The sequence below is a fragment of the Armigeres subalbatus genome, chromosome 3 (assembly GCF_024139115.2).
Source record: "Armigeres subalbatus isolate Guangzhou_Male chromosome 3, GZ_Asu_2, whole genome shotgun sequence".
Classification (NCBI taxonomy): domain Eukaryota; kingdom Metazoa; phylum Arthropoda; class Insecta; order Diptera; family Culicidae; genus Armigeres; species Armigeres subalbatus.
The window spans coordinates 322,796,741-322,822,572 of record NC_085141.1 but is presented as its reverse complement, the minus strand read 5'-3'; the positions used below and the strand labels follow the sequence as shown (position 1 = coordinate 322,822,572).

At 41.9% G+C, this 25,832-nt stretch overlaps 2 protein-coding genes across 6 annotated transcripts in view; one reads left to right on the top strand and one right to left on the bottom strand.

Moving 5' to 3' along the window:
* The window catches only part of LOC134225484 (neuropeptide SIFamide receptor-like), a 734,184-nt gene that overhangs the window by 448,079 nt on the left and 260,273 nt on the right, over nt 1-25,832 (top strand). The window lies entirely within an intron of this gene.
* Nucleotides 1,571-24,735, bottom strand: LOC134219787 (uncharacterized). The gene is given in 7 exon segments (XM_062698653.1): nt 1,571-2,236; nt 2,239-2,514; nt 2,516-2,682; nt 6,541-6,606; nt 7,237-7,362; nt 21,356-21,623; nt 24,241-24,735. Coding segments are annotated over 7 exon segments (2,064 nt in total).

The window sequence follows — 25,832 nt, the reverse complement described above, 5'->3', positions numbered from 1 at the left end:
AAAGAGTCATGGATTGTATTTTAAGAGATTTGATTAGAGTATGCTGCTTCGTCTACATGGACGACATAATCATTTACTCAAGCTCTCTTCAGGAACATACGTATAATTTAGCTCAAGTTCTAAAAAAAAATACAAGTTGCTAGATTAAAAATGCAGCTCGATAAATGCGAGTTTTTTGGAAAAGAAACTCATTTTCTAGGGCACACGGTTTCGGAAGAAGTTATTCGACCAAACGAGAACAAACTAAAAGTTATTGAAGAGTGGCCAATCCTACAATTCGAAAAAGGAGCTCGTCAATTTCTAGGAATCTTGGGATATTACAGACGCTTTATCAAAGATTTCGCCAAAATAGTAAAACCGCTGACGAATCTCTTGCGTAAAGATAGCGAATTCGCAATCAATTGGTGCAGTACTGTTACAAGGCACTACGGAAAGAGACAGACCAATTGCTTACGTACTTGAACAAAACAGAGGAACGATACTCAACAACAGAAAAAGAATTTCTGGCAATCGTTGGGGTTGTTGGTCATTTTAGACCGTACCTTTAGGTAGATGTTCACAGACCATCAGCCTTTAACCTTCTCTTTCACCAATGCCAATCATAGAATCATCAGAGCAAAGCTCAAATTAGAGGAATTTGACTACGAACTCGAACTCATCTATAAACCGGGAAAGCAAAACGTAGTCGCCGATGCCTTATATCTCGAATAAATTTGAATCAAGATTTCGAGGCAAACTCTCATTCGTCTCTAGACGTGGAACCATCAGAACAGGAGAACAACGCATCAGACAACGAAAGCTACGATATGACGGTTCATTCAGCGAATACAAGTGATGATTACTTCATCCCCTGTACCGAAAGACCCATAAACATTTTCTAGACTCAGATTTTTTTTTCAAATAGGAAACATTTAAATAACGGCTTTTGAACAAATTTTCCCAAAATTCTTCAGACACAACAGTGAAAAACAATATTCGCATGAAGATATCGTCGAAATATTAAAACTATTCATAATCCAAGATGTGTAAAACTGCCTTAAAGTTCCCACATTCCTGATCCAAGTGGTACAAGAGACATACCAAAAACACTTGTCATCTAATCGATCTTACAAAGTTTTCATTTCAGAAACACTTTTAAACGACATACGCTTGGAGGAAGAGGAATCAAAAAGAACAAAAACCAATCATGATAAAACATTTTTTTCCACAACTCAAACGAAAAATCAAAATTTTCATCGACTCCTGTGATAATTGCAAAAAAAACAAATTCGACTGGAAGCCACCAAATCTAACTTATGGGAATCGTGATACGGATTCACTTTTTAAAAAAAGACTTAGTAACTCTAAAACACTTTTATTAATAATACTAACACAATACAGCACCACCGGTGATTGCCCAAAGCTGCCAAAGGAAAGAGAGCGCGCCACGCGTTCGCGGGTTATTTATAATGTACAAACTGCTGATCTAGCAGTTTGGGTCGTCCACGTTGTCTGACACCTGAGTGGCACGATGTTCCGATGTTTCCATAACGGCTCCCCTTTTAGTTTGAAAGCCGTCCTCGGCTTTCTTCTATTGCTGTGGGATAAGTGGTATATCTCTTGACTCGGGACATCCATCAGTTGCTAGGCTGAAATTGATATGAATATCTTCTTTTGTGTTAAGTGTGAGATGTTTTCTCCAACTAAATATTTTAAAGATGATGGCTATGTACAGACCCAGGATACATATGATTATAACTGTTGTTGATAATGAGGTTAACCATCCAAACATATGTAGTTTCCAATGCAGATTGTTCGTAGTTAAGTTGAGATGATCTATCTGGTTTCTGTGTTCTAAATGCATCTCTTGCAGATACTGTAACGGGATATTGTTTATCAGTATAGTTGGACTGACCTTAATTCCTGTGGTAGGGATGAATGGTTGAATTTCCATGTCGGAGTTAGCATACTCCTCGTCGTCCAGCTTCACAGTACAATTGGAGTATTGTATGAGGAATGACCCATTGAGTAATCGTTCGGATGAACAATTTGATGAAAGTGTAATGTTGGATCCTGTAACCATGATGTTGCCTTCTGTGATTTTACGAATAGTTTTAGCTTCGTAAATTCGTTCCATAGGACATTTGGCTGTGTGTTGTCCTGAAACTAATTGTTGAATGCACTCCGTAGGCGGTTCCAAGTTGCTGGAGGAACATATAGAGAGATCTTTCATCTTTGGACACGGGTTTTTTTTTTTAACATAAATACGTTCTTCCCTTCAATATAAAATTGTGCCGTGAGATGAATTCGTAAATTATTGGCAATTACGGGTTCAATCAAACCAATTTTGTATTGCACATCCTTGATTTTTGGTATTTTGAGTATATACATGAACATCTCGTTGTTATATACTGCGTACGCGCTAGCAATGTTCAACATATCGTCGACCGAGTTCAATCGAAAACCGTTATCGTTGAGGGTATGGCGAATAACCGAAAGTTCTTCAGGGTGGATGATGCGGCTGCTTGGGATGCTTCTGTCCGGCTAGTGTTATAGATTCTTCAATTATCTCTAAATAGTATAATAATTCATCAATCTTAAATATAAAATTCAAAGAGTCTAAACTATCGAATGTTACTTTTTCCAAATTCAGCTCGTTATCTAATAGTGAATTGAAAGTTTTGTCAAGTTTCTCATACGTTTCTCAAACAAGTGATTTATCTGAATTTGTTTATTATTTTCATCTACCAAGGAGTTTAGAGAAGAGTTTATGACTTTAAGATCGTCGGCGTCTGGACTTCCAGAAATGTATTTCCACGCTCTACCTAATGATTCCCATCGTTTGATTCGCTGTGGCCTAATTCTATTGAACAACAGATTAATTCTGCCTATTTTTCTCCTGATAGATAACTCGAAAAAGGTCTGATTAAGCTTTCCGGTTTGGGCTACATTATTGTACACATCTATTGTCGATTCAATGGTGGTAAGGTTTATCGGATGCATTATTCTGAAAAGCTGTTACTGATCCTAGCTTCTCCTAAGGGAATCATTATGATTGGATTTTGTTTTACATCGTGTAGTCTTAAATCCGTTAGAGTCGTCTGCGTCAGTATACCGAGCCATAATCTGTAAGGAAGTCGGAAAGCAAGTTTTAGTCAGTTTGTTACTTCTTTGTATCTTTTTTATGAATTTCGATTCCTGTTGCGTCCGTATTTTTTTTCGTTTTGTTCTTTGATATTTACCAGTCCATATCGGTTGCTAAAAAGAGACGCTTTTCCTTCGTCTTAACTAAAACCGTATCGTCTTCAATATCCTCATAGACTTTGTCCTGTATTTTAATTTTGAAATTATGTTTGTTAGCCACAAATACAATATTGTCTCTTGCTGCCATAATAGTGCGTTGCTTTGTTGGTTAATGTCCTGTAAGTCTAATGATGTCGAGTTTCCAAATACTATCTGTCTCGGTGCTAAATTCGTCGTTGCATGTTTTGTGTCGTTGTAAAGGGCAGTCGTCATGGACAGTCCTTGGTAAAGTGAAAGTTGGTCGAATTTCCTGCGGTTGGCCATATACATTTCTAAAAGTGTATTATGGAACCTCTCGATGGTGCCATTACTGTTGCTACTACTAGCGTAGTGAACGGCAACACCATGGGTTTCTAGAAATTCCTTAAAATTTTGACTGTGGAAATAAGTGGCTTGATCGCAAGTTAATTGTTTCGGTAGGCCAAAAATTTTTAATTGCTTGATGAGCGTTTCGATGATTTCTTCTGAAGTTTCGTGAAGGATTTTGTAAATTTGCGCAAATTTGGAAAAGGAGTCTATAATTGTTAGATACTTTTCGTTTTCTTTCACGTAGACGTCCATGAATAGACTTTCTAAAGGTCTTGCATAGATTCTACGTGTGATTGGAATTTTAAAAGGATGACGCTCATATTTAGCGTATTTACAATCACAGCAATTTTTTACAAAGGTCCTAACAATTGAAGACATGTTTGGGAAATAGACTGATTGACGAATCTCTTCATATGTGAGTTTCCAACTTCTATGATTAAAGTTGTGACTCTTACGAACAAATTCGTCTTGGTCTTTTTTAGAGATTAGATCTGGTAGCTTAAGATTGCAGAATTGAACTCGCATTCCCTTGAAATGTTTATCTAGAATTTTAGAGCACAATTTTGCAATATTAGGTGGGGCAAAGATTCCATTTGTTATTTTTGGAGATAAATGAGCTTTAAGAATATTCAATAGTTGTTCTTCGGTATATTCCTCCTGGTGGAATACGTGTCTACTATAACCTGAAAAGATAAAATAATAAATGTGAGGGGACTTTCTTCTATTATTGGTAATATGAATGATGAGCTGATTTCTAAATTTATTTATGATTTCCGGCCCGTATATAGGATCGTTTTCATGTACTTCGTTTTCTAAAATGGTTTGTAAATTTATTTCAGATTCATCCACGCGAGGTATTCGAGATAATCCATCGGCTACCACGTTTTGTTTTCCTTTCTTGTAACCCAATTGAAATCGACTTGCTCCAGATATAACCGTTGACGAGTTACTCGTCCTGTTGCATCTGTTAATTTAATTTCCTTCGTCAATGGCTCATGGTCCGTGTAAATAGTAAAACTTCTACCATACAAATATAATCGAAATTTCTTTGCAGCGAAATAGATAGCTAAAAGTTTTTTTTCGCGGTTGCGGAATACTTTTCCTCTGCTTTTGTCAGTGTTCGCGAAAGGTACGCAATTGGTCTTTCGTGTCCATCTACCATTTGCGTCAGTACTGCGCCGATAGCATAGTTTGATGCGTCGGTAGTTAGTATGAACGGTTCATTAAAGTCTGGATAACTCAAGAGTAGTGTTGTACTCATGATATCCTTTAACTTAGCGAAGGCAGATTCATATTCAGGATTGGTAGTAATTGATTTATTCTTGCCACGAAGTTGGCTAGTCATTGGTTTTGCAATTTTTGCAAATCCTGGTACAAATCTTCTGTAGTAGGAGATTGTTCCGAGAAACGACTTTAGTTCTTTTGATGTTTTCGGTAAAGACCAATTTTTAATTGCCTCAACTTTCTTTGGGTTCGGTTTCACCCCGTCTGTAGAGACGACGTGTCCAAGGAATTCTACTTCCTTACGAAGAAATTCAGACTTATCGCATTGTACCTTAAGGTTAGCATCTTTAAGGGTTTGTAAGATTTTCTGAATGTCCTTTATATGCTGATCTAAAGAAGTTGAAAAGATAATGATGTCGTCCATATAGACGAAACATCTTATCCCCAGATGTTTTCGTAGAACAGCATCCATTAAACGTTGGAATGTCGCGGGCGCATTCTTCAACCCGAACGGCATTCTCAAAAACTCGTATTTTCCATTATCGACATTGAATGCCGTCTTTGGAATATCGTTCGGCTCCACCTCTACCTGGTGAAAACCACTGGCTAAATCGAGTAAAGAAAAGTATTGTGCTTTTCCGAGGCGATCCAAAATCTCGCTGATCTCGGGTATAGGATATCTATCTGCTGGCGTTAATTTATTCAGTTTCCTATAATCTACAACTACGCGATATTTCTTTATACCTGAATTATCCGTTTTCTTTGGGACCACCCAGATCGGGGAAGTCCATGGAGAAGAGGATTCTCTTATGATTCCAGTCTCCAACATTTTCTGAATTTGCTCACTTACTTTTTCCCGTAAATGGTATGGGTACTTGTAAGTTCGTTGGTGAATGCGGTTACTTTCACCGGTTTCTATTTTGTGCTTTACTTAATGGGTGAAATCCAATTTCTGTCCATCATGGAAGAAAACACTCTTGAAGGGCCGAAGAGTTTTGGCTAATAATTTAACCTCTTCTTTATTCAAATGTTCTGCAGGGAAGTTAAGCTGCGGAACAGTTTCATGCTGGTTGAGAAAGAAACGTTCATTCTCAAAAGGTTTTAATCTCTCCAGTTTGGCTTGCCTAGTAGTAAACAAGTGTAATGTGGCACGATTATTTCTAGCCGCATAAAGGCCAGGTCGTAATGTGACACCTGTCGTCAATTAATTTCTTCCTCAATGAGAAATGCCCCGTCTGCAGTAGTCGGTATCTCTATGAGGGTTTCGTTTGTTCCTGAAAGTTCATGGAACTTGGGTAGTATTTATCTAAAGGATATTTTATATTTCCAATCGAAAGTTCATGGCTACCGGTATCGATTTTGGCATTCATAGTAGCCAAATTTTCATATCCGATAAGACCGTCGAAAAAGTTGTGGAATTTGAATACGTGGTACGGTAACGTTTTATCGAATCCTAGGAAAGATTGGCATGCAATACTTTATCAATATCAAATGTACCATTTTTATTAGTCACTATTGCGGGTCGGTTGGTTTTATGGCACTTTAGCACATGTTTCAGATTAATGTACGATTTATTCGCTCCAGAAAATCTCCAGAAAGTCTATCAAGAAATTCAATATCCCTTTATTAGATGTGTAGCGAATATACGATATGAAATTATTTACGTTGTTTGGAGATCGTCTTCCTCTAAGTGAAAATTTGACACGTTGGGTTGCATCGTTCTACCTTGCACATTGTCATCCTCATCGTCGTCGTCATCGTTATCTACGTCTACTTCGTTCGCGTGGAACTCTGATTTAAATTGTTGTTTTTGCCTCGGATTCCTATATGAGGGTTTCTAATTTGTATGCTGCTTAGGGGAGCTACTCGAGGGGCCGTTGCTTTTGTTGGGAAATTTGTTGAATTGAGATTTCGCGGGTCTAGATCTAATTTCCGCGTTCTGGTTTATACACACTGACTCGTATGCATCTTCTAAGGTTTTAGGCTTGGATAATCTAATGATAGCGGATAAAGGTTCTCCGATATTGTCAAGATATCGAGTAACGGTTAGTATATCTATGATTTCCTTTCCTGTGATGGGATTGGAATTCAAGTTAGATTTAAGTCTTGTGTTAATCTCCTTGCATTCGTTAAAGAATTTCAGGTGACTTTTATCACTTTTCTTAATGTTAAACAGTGTCGACACATTTGTCGCAAAGTCAAATCGATCACCGTATTGTTCTAACAGGATCTGTTTGATACCAACAATGGTATCAGGATCGCCATTTGCGCATACAATCGCGCGAGCGTCTCCTCTTATTTTATTTTGATCGCTCTAATATACATAGAGCTTAGTGAATCGGCTGGCCGTTGGCCCCTTTATCTTGAACATTTCATATAGCTCGTCTACTTCCTGTAGCCAGCTTGAAAGTTCTTTCTTACTACCGGAAAACTCCGATAGGTTCTTGATGGGATCGGGGATAGTAAATTTACTACTGTTCCCGATGTCATCAATGCCTTGCTGCTCAATTTCAGCCTTCAGCGCCTCAATCTCTGACTGCCTGGTCTCTGGCATTGTTTTAGTGAATTATTTTATAAAAGATAATAAAAATGAGTTACTCACGTAAATGATATCCACATCCGAGGGGTTTGATGATCACGTTGTTGCAGGTTCGCGTGCGACGAGATTTTTACCACTTTTTAAACACCTCACGATCCCACTTCTGACACCACTTATGGGAATCGTGATACGGATTCACTTTTTAAAAAAATACTTAATAACTCTAAAACACTTTTATTAATAATACTAACACAATACAGCACCACCGGTGATTGTCCAAAGCTGCCAAAGGAAAGAGAGCGCCACACGCGTTCGCGGGTTATTTATAATGTACAAACTGCTGATCTAGCAGTTTGGGTCGTCCACGTTGTCTGACTGCAATTGGTGCACCTGAGTGGCACGATGTTCCGATGTTTCCATAACGCTAATTAGAAAAAAAAAAAAAAACATATTTAGAGAAAAACCTTTCGATCGAGTTCAAATTGATATTTTCTTTTTGAAAGGACAAAAGTGGCTCACCATAGTTGACTTTTTTTTTCAAAATTCGCGAACGCATTTTTGTTTTGGAAACTAGAACAACAGTCGACGTTAAAAAAGCGATAACTTAACACATAAGACAGTTCAGAAGACCGCACACTATTGTGAACGACCAAGAGCCTTCTTTCAGATCCATACATTTCACTGGATTTCTCAACGACTTGGTAATAGAAACACATTTCGCGAGTAATTCAAATTCTAATGGTATTGTGGAACGGTTCCACTCAAATAAATTGAAATGTTTCAAACATATAAAACCAAATTCAACAACTCATCAATCTCTTATCAAGTTAATATCGTCGTAGATATTTACAATAATAGCTTTCACTCCGTTATCAAAAATCAACCGCGAAATTTGGTTTTCAATATTTCAGGTGCGACTGGGTGCAACGAACATGTGAGAAATCTCCGAAAAACTAAACCGCTTCAATCCGCAGTAAAAGTCGAATTAAATAAAAGGAAAATTAACTACGAAAAGCTCAACGAAAAAAAAACGAAAAGCCTAAACAATTTCAACCAGGGGAAAATAAATACACTAAAATCTCTCAACGAATAACAAAAGATAAAAACCCATACAAAATTGCAACCGTTAAACAAAACAACTAGCTGACGTTTAAATACAGCAAAGACGTCAAAATACAGAAAAACAGAATAAAGCATTAATACTTTAAATCAATAATTTGACTCTCTTTGCAGATAACCATGTCCGATCCTAATCGATGCGTCAAAATTTGAAGAAATATCCCATAACAATGGCATAATCGACATAAAGCTAAAATCAGTCAGAATCAGGATAGGATTCGAGAGAATAATAAACAAGATATACGTAAAATATATATGTTACGACAGTAACAAATTAGACTATTTCCGCTTTTTTAATCGACGTATATTTCTGGTGTTGAAGTAGTGTTGAAGTGTTGAAGTAGGCGACGTTAAAAAACTCCTATCGAAAACATTGAATAATGGTTTAAGTACATGTATAGGTACATAGTTGAGGCAAAGCTTTCTTTTGTTAAAGGGTGCAAAGTGCAATAATAAACTCACGTTTAGTGTCCCTTTCTTGTTCCTCGTTAGCGATCGGTAGAGAGGTTGTCGAATAAAATACTAAAATTAGATTCTAGGTTAGGTTTAGTTTCGCAACAGTCAACAACAGATTCGAAGCATGATTTTACCTATTAGCGCTTTTCTATTATGTTTGTCCGATCTGATCTCGTATGACAACTAATAATGTGCAATAAACAAACCTAACAACTGTAGTAACTGTGCTAGATCTTAGGTATTTAGTGTATCATAATATTAAAGTAGGAAAATTAATTTGTCTAAACACCCGAATTCACGTTTACAAACTTCAGTGTCGTTGCCTGATTTGCACCGAATCAACGACAGTATTGGATGACAACTAATATTGACGTGAACAAGATAGATGACTATCGAGAAGGTACATACCGCCGTTGGATGTATAGTGCGTGGCAACGGAACGTTGTAACAATATAGAAAACAATATTGACTACATCGAAAAATTCGCAGAACAACTCAGAGTTGTAGACCACCTGAGAAAAACATTAGTTTCCAAAATTTCAAATTGCAAGAGGGAAATTAATAAGTTTTCAGCCATATAGAAATAGAAGAGCGGTAAGTAATGCTCTAGGATCAGTCATTAAACTAATAACAGGAAACCCAGAAATTATAAATCTTAGCATTGGAACTTTAAAAAAAAACAGGAAAATTTACTCTCTAAATCCTCTGCCAAACTAATAGTTATAAATGATAAAATACAGGACAAAATAAACAATATTACAGACGTTAGGAAAAAGATTATTAAACAAATTATAGCTCAAAATAATAACTCGCTGACAGTTAGTACAGACTTGGAATACATCAACTTAATTATAAATCTTAATTCACTTATTGAAATACTCATTTATATAGAAGAATAGATTGAATTTTCCAAACTAAACATTTTAAACAGAAACTTATTCTATTTCAAGGAACAATCTTACAGTACCGTCGTTCGGGGTGACATTGGGCCTAGGGGGTAAGATTGGGCCAAAAACGAAAAATGTTTCAACTCCTTATATCTCAGAAACTGTTACGAATTTTGATGAAAACTTCAAACGGTTCGAAATTATATTTAATATTCCCGTCTAGGAAATCACAATACAAATTCCAAGAACTAATTGTGCTCGTACCATAATGCTTGAAATTTGAATGTGAAACTATTGATCGAATGAACCCGTATTAAAATAGTGTCAGTAATGCCCCACAAATCTATTACATAACTAGTTTTTAGATCGAACCAAACCAGGTGCATGACCGCATTCCGATAAATCGATGATGCACAGCTTATCGATCAGACCACGCGAACCAGATTGCATGAGAATCGAACCACCCAGCGAAGAACGGTCAATCGGCAGAATTAGTATATAAAAGTGTTTTCAATTCGACGAACGGTCTGCAGGTCGCTCAAATCTTATACTACAATTTCCTTGTGCTCAGATACATTAGTTCTATTATAAAGACATTCTAAGCTTAGTGGTGAACTTATTGTTTAAATAAAAAATCACTCAAATAAAAGAATTAAAAAAAAAACATTTTAAGTTGTTCAAACCATGACCCAATATCTTCCCTATTTGGCCAATTGGCACCCCCGCTGACGGTACTTAAGGTGATTATACAATCAAGCCATGTGGTGAATTTTAAATTCACCACACGGTTTTATAATCCTATTATATACAATTCAAATCTAGCGTAATAATTTTCGTACAATGCTGAACTTAAAGTCGATTGTTTAGCATAAGCAAGCAAACAATCTACGAATATTTCATCCCCATGAGCGTAGTGGTTCTCTCAATTCGTGCTCTTGAAAAATCACTAGAAAAAACACGTGGTTTCCTAGATGGCCGATTTCTGGCTTTGTTGTATAACCACCTTAAATCGTAGTTTTGTATTGTTCCTAAGACTATGGCATTTCAATTTTAACTAACTTTGTAAATTCGACCTTTTGCCCCTTCGACTTTTTGTTCCTTTCGACCTTTTTTCCATTCGACCTTTTGTCTTTCGATATTTTGTCCTTCGACCTTTTGTCATAGATGCTATAAAATGAGTTCGATCAAACGAGTTAGCGAACAAGATATCAGTATTTTGATCCAAATGATCCAAATATCGAAATAATATCAAATTAAGATATGTTTCTTTGTTTTTGTTCCATATAACTATTATCGTAATGAAAACTCTTGATGTGAATCAAACTAAAAATGCACGATATCATAATAAGTTTCTTATTGTTTTCAGTGGCATCAGCGTTATCATTTTGTTGTGTTTCATACAACATTCAGTTCTCATTTTTTATGTGATTACTATTAAATTGACTACAGGTTCACCAAAACTTTATATTAGAAATGAAAGTATCAAAACATCAAAACGAGTTTTCAGATTGATTTAATTCTATGCTCGGGTATACATACGTAGATGTTAGCATACGAGTAAATGGAGACGCATGGTACATTTGTGCATCGGTTCATCAACTTCTTATAACTAAACTTGAAGGCATCGACATCATCGACATCTTCTTCTTCTTCTTCTTATTGGCATTACATCCCCACACTGGGACAGAGCCGCCTCGCAGCTTGGTGTTCATTAAGCACTTCCATAGTTATTAACTGCGAGGTTTCTAAGCCAGGTTACCATTTTTGCATTCGTAATCATGAGGCTAACACGATGATACTTTTATGCCCAGGAAAGTCGAGACAATTTCCAATCCGAAAATTGCCTAGACCAGCACCGGGAATCAAACCCGGTCACCCTCAGCATGGTCTTGCTTTGTAGCCGCGCGTCTTACCACACATAAGATTAAACATTAAAATATAAAAAATAAAAAATTAATCTTACCAGCACCAATTGCAATCGAATTTGCAGGAGGATGCTAGGATTTGAATAGGATTTTCGTCCAACATAAACTACACAATTTATATCTTTACAACTGCTTAAAACTTCTAGAAGCCATTTGGACTGAAGTGGTTTCGATTGTATTTCGATTCACATAGACATTAATTCGTACTGATATAGGATATTGCAAGGAAGGAGAAGCTTCAAAGCTTAAAACGGTTGTTTTCTATTTGTTGCAAATTTGAGCCAAAACGAGATTCAAATGTTTTTCAATTGTTTGCATCTATGAATCCACTTTTCAATAAAACATATCTCAATAGCAACAAGATTATTTCACCCGTTTAGCAAAAAACAAGCGTAGATAAATTCTAACGACATAAATTAAACACCTTTGAAACCAGCTACTTTTGACGAAATCACTAATGATTTTACTTATAACAAAATAAAGCCCGGACAAGGCCTGCTTGGAGAGGATTTTAAATTTCCTCACTCTTTAAAAGGGCCTGTTTTGACGCCCTCGGCAACTTGAATACTCGCATAACCGCTTTGGTCCTCAACCGCAACATCTCCATGAGTGATTAGGTGCCATTTTTCTCATTTCCCCTCTAGCCGCTGAGCACTTCAGCATTTCATCTCATCCGGCGTACTTTTTATACGCCAAGCAAACAGAGCGTTGCGTGCGTGCCACCGATATGGCATCGGATAATCGCTCAATGGCTCTAGTGTACGACTTTGAAGCGAGGCTCCGATTTCCGCCCATCCGAGCCCGACACATCCCGACTGACTGAGTGACTGACTGACTGGCTGGCACAATCTGCCAGAGTGCCAAGCCCACATAAAGTGGAACAATTTTTCATCGCGGTTCAGATTTCGTTTTACGGCAGACTGCGGAAGGAAGTTAGGATAGAAGGTGCGAAATGCAAGAGAACGAAAATTAGAGATGGGTTTGAAATTTCCGCGTCCACTGTGAAGTTGTTAATGCAAAATAAATTTTGCTCTATCCATATGCATTTTCAATACGTAAAATCTTTATTACTGTAGTTGGATTATAAGTTTGAACGACTTTGGAGATTTTATCTGTTACATCATTTTGCTACAAGAGTGCATTTTGGGACATTCTCCCGTAACCATAAATGGACTCAGTATCGAGCTTTAGTGGTATGATGATTCATATTTAATGCAATAATTGTCTTGCTTTCTGTGCTTTTGCTGAAGTGAATGAAATGAAAAACTCATAATTCTCAAATGTCCAAAATGGGTTAAATAAGTTTACATTCAAAAGAGGATTGGTACATGATCGTGGAAGAGAATGATTTATTTAGATTTTGTAAATCTTGATTGGTCTTCAGCAGAATGATTGAGTGTGTTTTAAATTGCTCTTTGCTATAATACTTCCGCATAGAAGATTTTTAATGAAATGAGTAATGAGCTGAAAACGTATAAAACAGATTCAATCACTTGAACCGGATCAATACAATTTGATGTTCTCACATGTACTACAACGGATGCAGAGAATCATAAATATTTTACAGCAGTGAAAATCCTGAACTGATAAAGACCTGAACAGAAACTCTCGAGTATAGCAATTTAATGGCTTTCCTCACACATCTTACTTTAAAATTGAATTTGAAAAGGAAAGCCAAGTCTCTTCAAATGCAATTTCAATATGTCTTACTTACTCATGGAACTGATTTATGAAGCACGGAGCGGAATATTTCCCACTCTTGTTGCCTTTATTGGACGTGAGTCGCGACGCTATAAATAAGGTTTATGTATCAGAACACAAGGAAATGTCTTCTTCTCAGTTCATGCTTCAATTTTTTTTTCTCTCAAGCGGTCTCCTTGTTTTTACATCATTTTTGCTTATACGAACAACGACAGACGCTTCGCTACCACTTTTAAACTGTTTTTAATCCTAAGGGCCTAAACAATGATGGTTCCCATATGTGCAGTGTTCTTTCATACATGTCTACGGATTTTGAACATAGGGTGACATGCCACTTCGACAGACCTGATTTTGGAAGTTAAGCTACTAGTCAAACAAAATTCAAATATTTACAATATTTCTGATTGTTTGAAAAAGTCAATTAAAAAAAAGATTTATTGTCTTGTCCTTTAAGAGTTATGGCTCTAGATACTGTCTGAACGTATTTTTTTATTTGCGGAATAGGGCAGCAGCCCTTCCGTTCTATAACGTTATCATATCGAGTGAAGTGGTCTCGATGGGGAAGGAAAATTTCTCGGAAGAAACTCGTCCTTTCGAAGATAATGATGCTGGGACTGGGAAAAAAGGATTTTCCACAAGTGCCGGTCGATGTGAGAAGTGATTGCACTGTTTGTGCGGGGTGGCGGCGGGTGGCGATGAGTACGCGTCAACTCCGCCAAGATGGAAAGCAATTATTTGGCTCTCATGAAGAGTGGCTGGAAGCGTAGGTAAATGGCATTATTATAGATACAGAATGGATGGATGGAACCGAGAAACTGTATGACCGAAATGGCATTTTTTTTGTGATTGATGTCCATAGGTATATTGTAGCATAAACATTTAAATGATTTGACTCGTTTTTTAAATCTTAAAATCAAGTTTTAAAGCGTTTTGAGCTCGCCTTTTTTTATTGTATTACAGTTATTGCTCGTTAAAGATGTATCTGAGCTCAGACACATAAACATAAATATGTTTACTGATAAAACCGTTTTGATTAACTATTGTCATAGAAGCTTACTTGCCAGAAACACTCAATAAATGACATATTTTCCAACGAGTAAAAAGCTGTGCAGCATTTCACTGATATAAATTCCATCGTCGAACACAGCTTACAAACCCACAGCATGTTTCAGCTATAAAATTCCGCAAACAACACTGGGGAGATAATGGCAACATTTTCTTTTTTGCTTGGTTTGGTATGTAGGGTAAAATGCCCAATAGTGGACCCCCTAGTAGCGGAATTTTACTCTTCCTGTCATAAGGCTTAGAAATGTTCAACATATTAACTCTGCTTGATATCTAACAACAAGCTTTGCATCCCCTCTTCACGATACATACATAAAACACCCAAATACACAACGTTATTCGTTGAAATTAACATTTTAAAGTCTAACTGAATTCGCCCTATAGTAGACCCCCTGGGGGTCCATAATAGGAAATTGCTTCCCTATAGTCGACACTTCATTTGATTTTCATGTCCCGTTTCGGGACGTTCTTCTTCCCTATTATGGACCCCCCAAAATATTCCTATAATGGACACTCTCGTGTTTATTTTTTATAGAATTGTAAAAAATCATCTAATTTGAGTTTCCATAGCATTTCCAATGCATGTAATCAAATCATAGGACTGTAAGGTAGGTTTTCCCGATAGAATTTCATAGCAAAATGTTGACATTGTGCAATAATAATGCAAAAATGGCTGGAGTGTCCACTATTGGTTGGGGGTCCACTATAGGTCACTTTACCCTACACCAGGTGGAAGATGAGATCAGTCAAAAATGTGCCGTTGAAGCAAATTGCAGAATACATATGCATTAGACGTCTTCATGTTTTCAAAAAGCATAAAAAATTCAACTGGTCAGCCCAGAATAACAATTCTTATGCTAAAATAAGATTCCGTCAAATTTTCAGCTAATTCGAATAAAATGTCGAGGTGGCTCAAGTCGATTTAGTGTTTTCGTGCTATTTTAAAATTTTGAAAAAAAACTAACAAGAGATATAAAAGCCGGAGATCATCGCAACAACCTCTTTAAGGCAGCTTTTGGTGTGCTCAACATCTTTTGTGAACATTGCGATTCGTTCTGTTTACTTTTTCATCATGTTAAATTGATTTACAAACTTTTAAGTGAATAAACTCATTGTTTCTCCTAAACATTGTTGATCTACACAATTCTTAAATTTATTACAAATCATTGATAATTTATTACATTATTATTCATCTTTTTTCCTGAACATTTGAGTGATGTAATTGCAAATGTGCGATTTTCGGTTAAATTCTAAAAATTCAGACGCTGAATATATATCATTCATTAACACGTTAGGATTTCTTTAAACAAGTTGTTCAAACAAAGAAGCTATGATTTTACATGTTACTAGGATGCACTCGACAGTAAAGGCTATATGTTCGCTTCAAAAACAAACTTTTTATAGGAGGCTCGGAGACCCATAGTGTTATATACCGATCGACTCAGCTCGACGAACCGAGGTGATGTCTGTATGTGTGTGTGTGTTTTTTTTTTTTTACAAGGGTTAAAGACCATCAAAAATCTGCGCGACAGACACCTCGAGCATCCAGACTATGCTCGAAGGCGAACAGGATGGGCTCCTCCCGACTTGCTAAAAATGTGCCTCCCGGATAAACCGGGTCCCTTATCCTCCTTGCCTCGATCCCTCTGGGACCACGGTATACTGCGACTACTTCGGGGGGGGGGGCTGTTCTCATGCACTTCTTCTATAATTTCGGCCCCTAGCTTAGGCTAGTTCGCCGACTGGCTCGCTGAGATCCACTGCTACGTTGTATCGATCCCTCGGTGGTCGTGCCGCAAACTTCCTCACTGAATCCTCCTGACTTCCCCGGCGTCAAGGGTGGTCCGCTAGTTCCGGTGAAGTAAACTTCCGCACTAATGGTGCCTTTACTACCGGCGGCTATCGCAGGGGACGCTTTCGCGCATTGCGCCGTCTTCGTCTTCGGGTTGCAGAGGTGGTCCGACAGTTCCGGTGGTGGATAACGTCCGCACTGGCGGTGCCCTACATACCCGAAGCACTTCCTTCTTCTTTCTTCTTTCTTCAGCAGGTTGGCAATTCAAGTGCCGAGGTCGGTCCAACGATTCCGGTTGGCAGAAGACTTCCGGTTCGCTGAATGTTTTTCATTCTTTGAATTTTTTTGTTCCTTCTCACATTGTCAAAACGTTGTTGCCTGAATCAACTTAAAACAGTCCTGTTTCGTACGTTTTTCAGTACAACTGTTACGCAAACTAATTGAAAAATTGGCTAACATGATTAGTTATTTATTGCATGGTTACAATCTCGACAAATGACAGCCATTCGTCTTAAATGTGGCTGTTTCGTCTTGATGGAGATTGTTACTATGCAATAAATAACCAATCATGTTAGCCACTTTTTAATTGTTTACATAACAGTTGTACTGAAAAACGTACATTAAGGACTATTTTAAGTTGATTCAAAACAATAGCGGAACACGACGGAACAAAACAAAACATTGTGCATTCGGTAGCTTAAAACCGAATCTTTCAGATGGTGACTGTTTGGCTTGCCGCCTCTTGCCGCTTTTCATGGTGTGTTAATGTGAAAATTGACTATTTTTTCTAAAGATTCCTTAATAACTTTGACAGGTTTCAAGATAGGTCAAAGTAGTCTTCTAGACAAACATGTTTTTTGTCATTATGCACAATTTTCTAGAATAAACCATAGTGCTAAAATCATTTCCAAAAAAGTTATGCTCAAAATATGATTTTTGGGGTTCATTCATACAAAACGTGCTCTAATTCCTTACAAAACCGTTTGTCCAATATTGTGTCTTCAGAAAAGATGTTCCAATTCACATTCTTTATAACATTGCAGAGAACAACCACTGCTTTTGTACATCTGCGTAAATTTTTTATTCCATACCGCCCTTCAAGGTAGATAGATCATTGATATTTTCTTATCAAAAGAAAGCTCAAGAAATATCCTTCAACTCTTCTGAAGACATCATGATTCTAAAATGTAGTTTTCAGGTCGAAAACTAAAAAACGCACGTTTTGGGGGCTTCTGAACCAGTGTGCGACGACCCGAAGCCAAACACTGCTCACTGTGCTGGATTTCGCTCCAAACCGACGCTTATTTGCTGGTCCCTTCTCCATTGACGCTGCAGCTCTGACAGTATTCGCGTCACGACTCTGCTTACTGCATTCCACGTACCCTCATCGCGACACATTCGCTCTGCGATGTTGTCCGCCCGTAGGGCAGGCATTCCTCTACGTACTTCCGCAAACCTTGGGCAATCGAATACCACGTGTTCTGGAGTCTCCTCTATGTTGATACACGCCGGGCAGAATGGCGATGACGCATGGCCACACCGATGCAGATAGTGACGGAAACAGCCATGTCCGGAAAGGAACTGTGTGAGGTATAAGTTCACCTCTCCATGCTCCCTATACACCCACGTCGACACATTGGGGATGAGCCGGTGGGTCCACCTTCCATTATCCGCATTGTCCCACTCCTGCTGCCACTTCACCATAGAGTCCAGTCTCACCGTCTTCCTCACATTTCTGGTATCTCTCCGTTGGTAACACTCGATATCCTCTGCTAGGGTTATGCAGATTGGAATCATCCCTGCGATAACGCAAACTGCCTCCGAGGAAATGGTTCGGCACGCACTCGCGACTCGAACGGCCATTAGGCGAAACACGCTGTTCAACTTTCTGCGGTTACGTTTCGTCTTGAGCGCAGCTCCCCAGGCTGGAGCTCCGTACCTCAGTATCGAGGATGCTACTGCTGCCAGAAGACGTCTACTGCTGCTTTTAGGACCACCCACGTTCGGCATGATCCTTGCAAACGCACTGACCATTTTAGATGCCTTTTCGCAGGAATAGTCCACATGGGTGTTGAAATTCAACCGGTCGTCGATCATCACTCCTAGATGCCTCAAAGCCCGCACGGACGGTATGTTGTGCCCTCCTATGGTAAGCTGGATCCGCTGGATCTCGCGGCAGTTGCTAACCAGCATCACTTCTGTTTTGTGGTGAGCAAGCTGCAGTTTGACTCCATTCATCCAGTTTTCAACTGCGTCGGTCGTCTCCGCCACCAGCATTTCTACCTCTTCCAGCGACTCTCCGGTTATCGTTAGAACGACATCATCCGCGAATCCGAAAATCTTCACGCCTTTGGGCAACTTCAGTTTTAGAACTCCGTTATACATAATGTTCCACAGCGTCGGGCCTAGAATGGAACCTTGCGGAACACCTGCGGTAACCCTAATCGACTTCTGCCCCGAATTCGTTTCGTAAACCAGGATCCGGTTCTGGAAGTAACTTTCAATGATTCTACACAAGTAGTCAGGAACCCGCATACCGTGCAGCGCTGCGGCGATAGCCTCCCAGCTGGCACTGTTAAAAGCGTTTTTGACGTCAATCGTTACTACAGCGCAGAATCGATTGCCGCACCTCTTCTTCTTGGCCGCTCTCTCTGAAACTTCAATGACCGTCCTGATTGCGTCCACCGTCGATCTGCCTTTTCGGAATCCGAACTGCATTTCCGATAAGCCGGTCTCGCCCTCAGTGAACTGCGTCAGCCGATTAAGGATAATCCTTTCCAGAAGCTTCCACAGGGTATCCAGCAGGCATACGGGCCTATACGATGCTGGTTTCCCCGGCGGTTTCCCTGGTTTCAGCAGCAGCACTATTTCCTGGATCTTCCACCTATCCGGAAAGTTACCATCTGCTAGGCATTTCTGCAGCACCATCCTGAACAAATCTGGAAACGCCAGTATCGCAGTTTTTAGAGCCACGTTTGGAATTCCATCCGGACCCGGAGCTTTCTTCATCTTTCGCCACTGATGACAGCTCGTCGTTGGAGACTTGCATACCTGCAATGGTTACTCCGTCTTCATCTACGTACGGTGTAGGTGGCCACATCGTAGAATCATGCTGCGGGAAGAGACCATCAACGATGATCTTCAGCTTGTCCGGACACATTTCCGCTGGCGTCGCTGGACCCCTGATCCTCGCTGTTACGACCCGATAAGCGTTGCCCCAAGGATCAACGTCAGCTTCCCGGCACAACTCCTTGAAGCACTTGGATTGGCTGACTTTAATCTCCCGTTTGAAGGCCGATCTAGCTTCACGGAAGATTATCTTACGCTCCTCTCTGACTGTTTCAGACCTTGCTCTCTGAAAGTGTCTTCTGGCTCTGAGACACGCAGCACGAAGGCTAGCAAGAGTATCGTTCCACCAGTAATTTAGCTGCCGGCTTTTCCTTGGCTCCAGTCTCCTTGGCATCGTCGCATCGCATGCCCTCGCAAGAGTTTCTGTCAGCTCGTCTGCATCGAGATTTGTAGCGCCGCTGTCCGCTCGGAGTGCTTCGATAAAAAGATCTTTGTCGAAGTCCTTCGCCTTCCATTTTCGCCCGCTATTCCTAATCTCTCGCCGTACCGTCAGCATTCGTGTTCCAACACAATACCGGATCGCCTGATGATCACTATGTGTATAGTCCTCACTAACTCTCCAGTTCATGTTCCTCACCAGCGACGGACTGCAGAACGTGACGTCGATGATAAACTTCTACCGTTTCTGCGAAATGTACTAATGGTACCTTCGTTGCACAGCCTGACGTCCAGCTTTGCCAACGACTCCAGCAAACTGTAACCTCTGGGGTTAGTCAGCCTGCTTCCCCACTCCACTGCCCAAGCGTTGAAGTCGCCTCCTATGATTACCGGTTTTCGGCCGATCAGCTTCTCCGTGAGTGAGTTCAGCATCCGGTTATACTGCTCCAAGGTCCATCTTGGGGGTGCGTAGCAGCTACACACGAAGATCCCGTTGATTTTGGAGATAACGAAACCTTCGCTTGAGCTGTCTACCACTTCTTGAATAGGGAATTTGCCCATCACTTGGATAGCTGCAATCCCCGATGAATCCGCCACCCAGTTGCCGTTATCAGGAGGGATCCGATACGGTTCAGCAATAATTGCCACGTCACACATTGCTTCTGTTGTCGACTGCCACAACAGTTGCTGTGCGGTGTCGCAATGATTGAGATTCAACTGGATGATCTTCATTAATTCCGGTCCGCCATCGTCTTCTTGTATGCAGGGCATTGGAATCCACCCATCGTATGGTCGTTTCCGTCCTCCGTTTTGCAGAGCAGGCATATCGGTTGCTTCGTGCAGTCCCTAGCAACGTATCCTGCTTCACCACATTTCCTGCATGGAGCGGATCTGCCCAGGCCTTTGCACCTTCGCGCCTGGTGTCCAAATGCCATGCATTTGAAGCATCGCTCCATCGGTTTGGTGACTCGAGGGACGAGTTTCAAGGGACACACCGACCATCCGACTTTCACCTTAGCCCGCCTCCACCATTTGGTTGGCAGCCTCTGCTGGTAGTCTTGTGTGCCACCGTACGCTCTCCTCAGTCGAACCGTCATTTGCACTTCCCCCAGCTTGCATTGTGAGACCAGTGCATCCCTCAGTTCGTCTTCCGTCGTGATCTCGTCCAGGTCTCTGCACTCGACCACTGCTTCCTGCGTTAGAGCTCTTACGTTACCGTCACTGCCCAATGAATTGGCAATGAGCTCCCGGAAGGCCGAGCTCTTGATCGTGGGATCCTTCTTCAGCTCGAACAGCAACTCCCCCTTCTGGGTACGCCTAGTTCTCACCACTTTCTCACCCAAGTCTTTTAACTCCGGGTCCTCTCTCACTTTCTTCAGGATCGCTGCGTACGACGTTTTATCGCTCGCTTCTACGATCAGGGCATCACCTTTAACTCTCTCCCGAGGAGAACGACGTTTTTCTTGTTTCTTCTGTTCCTTCCTCTTTTCCACATTCTCCTTCTGCTGCTTCCTCTTCTCCCGCTGGTTTTCCACGGTCTGCCACTCACCATCCTTGACACGTTCCTTCCGCACGCTGGCAAAGTCTTGCACGTTCCGTTGCTTTTTCGTGCCTTCCTGCTCTCCAGGCGAATCCCTTCCTCGCTTTTCCGTGCGAGTGATTCGGGGACTTTTAGGTGCCTGCTGTGTCTCAACTGCTGTATGCTCCGCCGCATCTTTCAGCACCTTTTCAGCTGCTTCGGCTTTCTTTTTCAGCGCGATCTGTTCGTGTTCGGCTGCTTTTACGGCGGACTTAATGCTTGTCACTAGAAGCTTGATCTTCGTGTGAACATTGTGCTTGTCCTTCACGAAGTCATAAAGCTCGTTGACTCGCTTCCGCACCTCCATCAAGTTGGACCTCCCGAATTGTAGCTCCTCCTGAGTAGCACTACTTTCCGATTTTTGGGTGGACACCCTATTCCCGGACCCTAGCTCCTGTTGGCCTGCCTGGTACTCAGCCGTCTTGGCCATACTTATGGTACTTGCTACTGCTGCCAGCAACATCACTGGAGATCGCTACAGCTTCCTAGTCTTTGCGAAAATATTAGCCCCACCTACTCCTTCGTTTTTTGTAAAAATTGTTTTCATATTAAAAGGGTTCGCCCTCCGGGCCGTTATCTCTACCTGTTGTAGATAGTCGCCTCTTATGATCCCATGGGTGCCTTTGTAAACAGTGAGGTCCATGCAAGGGTTGACTCCGGTGCCTTATAACACCGTGTTCAGAGCCGGATCGGCGTAAATCAGGAATGGTGCATCTGAATCTACTACCCACCGGTATAGGTGACAGGTTTTGAGCGTTACCGGAGGCCTGCCAGGTTGTTTATCGGGACGGAGGCAGACGAACCATTAGCCTGCTTGCCATTTCAAGAAGATTTTTTACTCAGGAAACAGAATAGCTCGACTGTCAGCCCATATACGTCTAGTCCTATCCATAAACCGAGAATCGTCCAATGTCGTTTGCCGTGACCAGTATACCATAATCAGGATCTTACTGGTATGAATCCTGATGTGCCGGTTGGCACTCCTGTTGGGCTTGTGTACTTTGAGCGGCGCACGGTCGCTGTGATAGGGCCTGCTTGCAGACACATGCAGCTTTGTATAGAGAATCAACAGAGCCCACTGTCAAACCCCACCACATCCTAGACAGGCCCCCTAACTCGCAGTGGCCATGGGGAGGGGTCGTCAAGCCCTTGGACAAAGTCCCTGCTGCCCCAGTGTGTGTGTGTGTGTGTGTGTGTGTGTTTTTTTTTTATAGAGGGATGAAGGCAAATCTGCTTACAGACACCTGAAATTATCACTCAGGGAGTGGGGTTGGCGCGGTCGGCAGAAGGCCGGCCCGCCGAACCCACTAAACCCACCCAAGTAACAGAAGGTTACTTGAGTTACCCTCTCTTCACATGCCCTGTTCCCCCCGGGACTTACTGGATGTCAATACTTCGGAGGGGCTGTGCTCATGCACTTCACGTGTTCAGCCTCTAGCTAGCACAGCTAGTTCGCTACATTTTCTCATCGAAGCATTTTTATTCGGTTTGCGCGTCTCTTAATCTTTGACGCTCACTGTCTCTCTTCCTCATGCCATTCAGCACCACTGTATCTTTTGAGCCATTTAGCTCTCGACGTGTTCGCAGTCTACTCAGATAGTCCTCGGCGGCGAATCTATCATACTTCGACGAGAAGTCCTCCGGCGGCGTGAGCTTCCCCGACAACCGACAACCCGTGGAAGTTTATTGCGTGTCCAACACTAATGTCTCACCTAGATAGTCCGAGGCACTTTCTCACTTCAACGGGAAACCGGTTGGGTGCCAAAGTCGGTCCAGAGATTCCGGGTGGAGCATAACGTCCGGTTCACTGGCGCTTCGACTACCCAAAACCGATTATTCGACGCGTCACGAACTACTCAGCATAGTCCCCGGCGGTGGATCTAGCCTACTCCGACTAGAAGCTTCCCGGTAGCGGAAACTCTCCCGAACGGAACTTTTGTTAACATTGAGCCGTTCGGCTCCCAGCATAGTTTCCTCGACTTTTTCTGCACTTTTCGTTGAGCCATTTAGCTCCCAGCTAAATCGCGGGCTACTCGGATGATCCCCGGCGGCAGATCTATCCTACTCCGACAGGGAGTTCCCCGACGTTGGAATTTCCCTCGGAACCGACGACTCGCTTCTGTGTAAGACTTGTTTTTACTACTTTTAACATTTCTGGTGTTTTCCAGATCAGCGCAGGACGGGAGGCCTTTCTTACTTCAGCGAGTGACCGGTCCGAGTGCCGAAGTCGATCCAGAGATTCCGGGTGGAGCATAGCGTCCGGTTCAATGGTGCTCCGACGACCCGAAACCAGTTCTACCAACGCGTCACGTTCTACTCGGCCTAGTCCCCGACGATGGATCTAGCCTACTCCGACTAGAGGCTCCCCGGCGGCGGAAACTCTTCGATATTAATCTTCTGTATTCTTGAGCCATTAAGCTCCCAACTGGATCGCGATTTACTCAGATAGTCCCCGGCGGCGGATCTATCCTACACCGACAGGAAGTTCCCCGACGACGGAAGCTTCCCCGTGACCGACCGACCGATTATGATCGCTTCCAGACACCCTCTGGTCTTCACGCCATTTTCGCTGCAGCGATTTCATGATCTGCGTTACCACTCTTCCTATTTCGTTCCACGTATTCTCATTTTTGCACATTTCTTGCACGATGTTCTCGGGTTTATATTACTAGCGCTGCCTACTGAGAGCACACTTCGTTCTGTCCTGAATCGTGGACAGTCGAAAATTACGTGTTTCAGTGTCTTCTCGCAGTTCGGACAGATCGGGCGAAGGGAGACTCTGCGTGGCCGAATCTGTGCAGATACTTCCGAAAACATCCATGGCCCGACAAGAATTGTGTCAGGAAGAAGTTCACTTCCCCGTGTTTTCTGTCCACCCACAGCGACAGGTTCGGAATGAGCCGATATGTCCACCTTCCTTTCGAACTACTGTCCCAAGCCAGCTGCCACTTCCTCATCGAATCGGCTCTCGCAATCATGCGAGCACCAACCGTTCCTCGCAGTCTGTAGCACTCACAGTCCTCCTCCAATAAGATGTTTATGGGGGTCATTCCTACTATGGCACAGACCGCATCCATCGATATGGTACGGTATGCACTTGCCACTCTCATGGCCATCAGCCTATAGGTGCTATTGAGCCGAGTAAGGTTCCTTCTCGTGATTTCACCAGCCGCCCAGACAGGAGCTCCGTATCTGAGGATTGACGTAGATACGCTGGCCAGGAGTCTTCTCTTACTGCTACTAATCGCGGAACTGTTTGACATGATTCTGGTCAAAGCTGTGATCGCTTTAGTTGCCTTCTCGCAAGCATAATCAACGTGGCTATTGAAATTGAGCCGGTCGTCGATCATTACCCGAGGTGCTTTACCTCTCGTTTTGAGGCGATGGTGGCTTCTCCGGCCGTAATCGTACTATGCTGTACTGCTTTTCGGTTGCTGATCATCATCACTTCGGTTTTGTGGATGGGCCAATGCCAGCTTTTTCCCGCACATCCAGTTTTCGATTATTTCTATCGCCTGCCCTGCTCGTACTTCTACCTCTTCTATTGTTTCACCGAATACCATGAGAGCCACGTCGTCCGCAAACCCAACGATCTTCACACCTCTTGGTAGTATTAGCTGCAACAGCCCATCGTACATCGCGTTCCACAACGTCGGCCCCAGAATGGAGCCTTGGGGAACACCCGCTGTTATGCCTATTCTCTTCAGGCCTTCGTGTGTTTCGTAGACCAACGTCCTATTCTCGAAGTAACTCTTCAGAATTCTGCACAGGTACCCTGGAACCCCCATTCTGTGTAGGGAGCTGGCTATTGCTTCCCAGCTGGCACTGTTGAACGCATTTTCACGACTAAGGTTACCACAGCGCAGTAACGGTTTGCTCTTCTCTTTTGTTTCTTGGCTGCTTCAGCTGCTTTGACGACTATCCGGATGGCGTCAACTGTGGACCTGCTCTTTCGAAACCCTAACTAAAACATGATATGATAATCCGTTTGCACCTTCTGTGTGGATCGCCAGCCTGTTAAGGATGACCCTGTCAAGGAGTTTCCCATCCGTGTCTAACAGGCAAATAGGCCTGTAGGCCGATGAATCCCCGAGTAGCTTATCCGGCTTCGGCAACAGTACTAACTTTTGCCACTTCCAGCACTCGGGGAAGTTCGCTGGATCGCTGTTTTCAAGACCAGATTAGGGATACCATCTAGTCCCGGAGCCTTATTAGTTTTTATGCTTTTTGCTGCCGTAACCAGTTCGAGGTTAGTGACACGGGCTTCATCTCTGCTGGTGTTGGCCTCACCATAAGGTGTGGGAGGCCAGACTGGGGCTTCGTGATACGGAAACAGTCCCTCAATAATTGCTTTGAGTTTTTCTGGGCTCCTCTCTAGCGGTATCGCTGGGCCTTTAATCTTAGCCATAGCGACCCTGTATGCATCCCCCCATGGGTTTGCATTCGC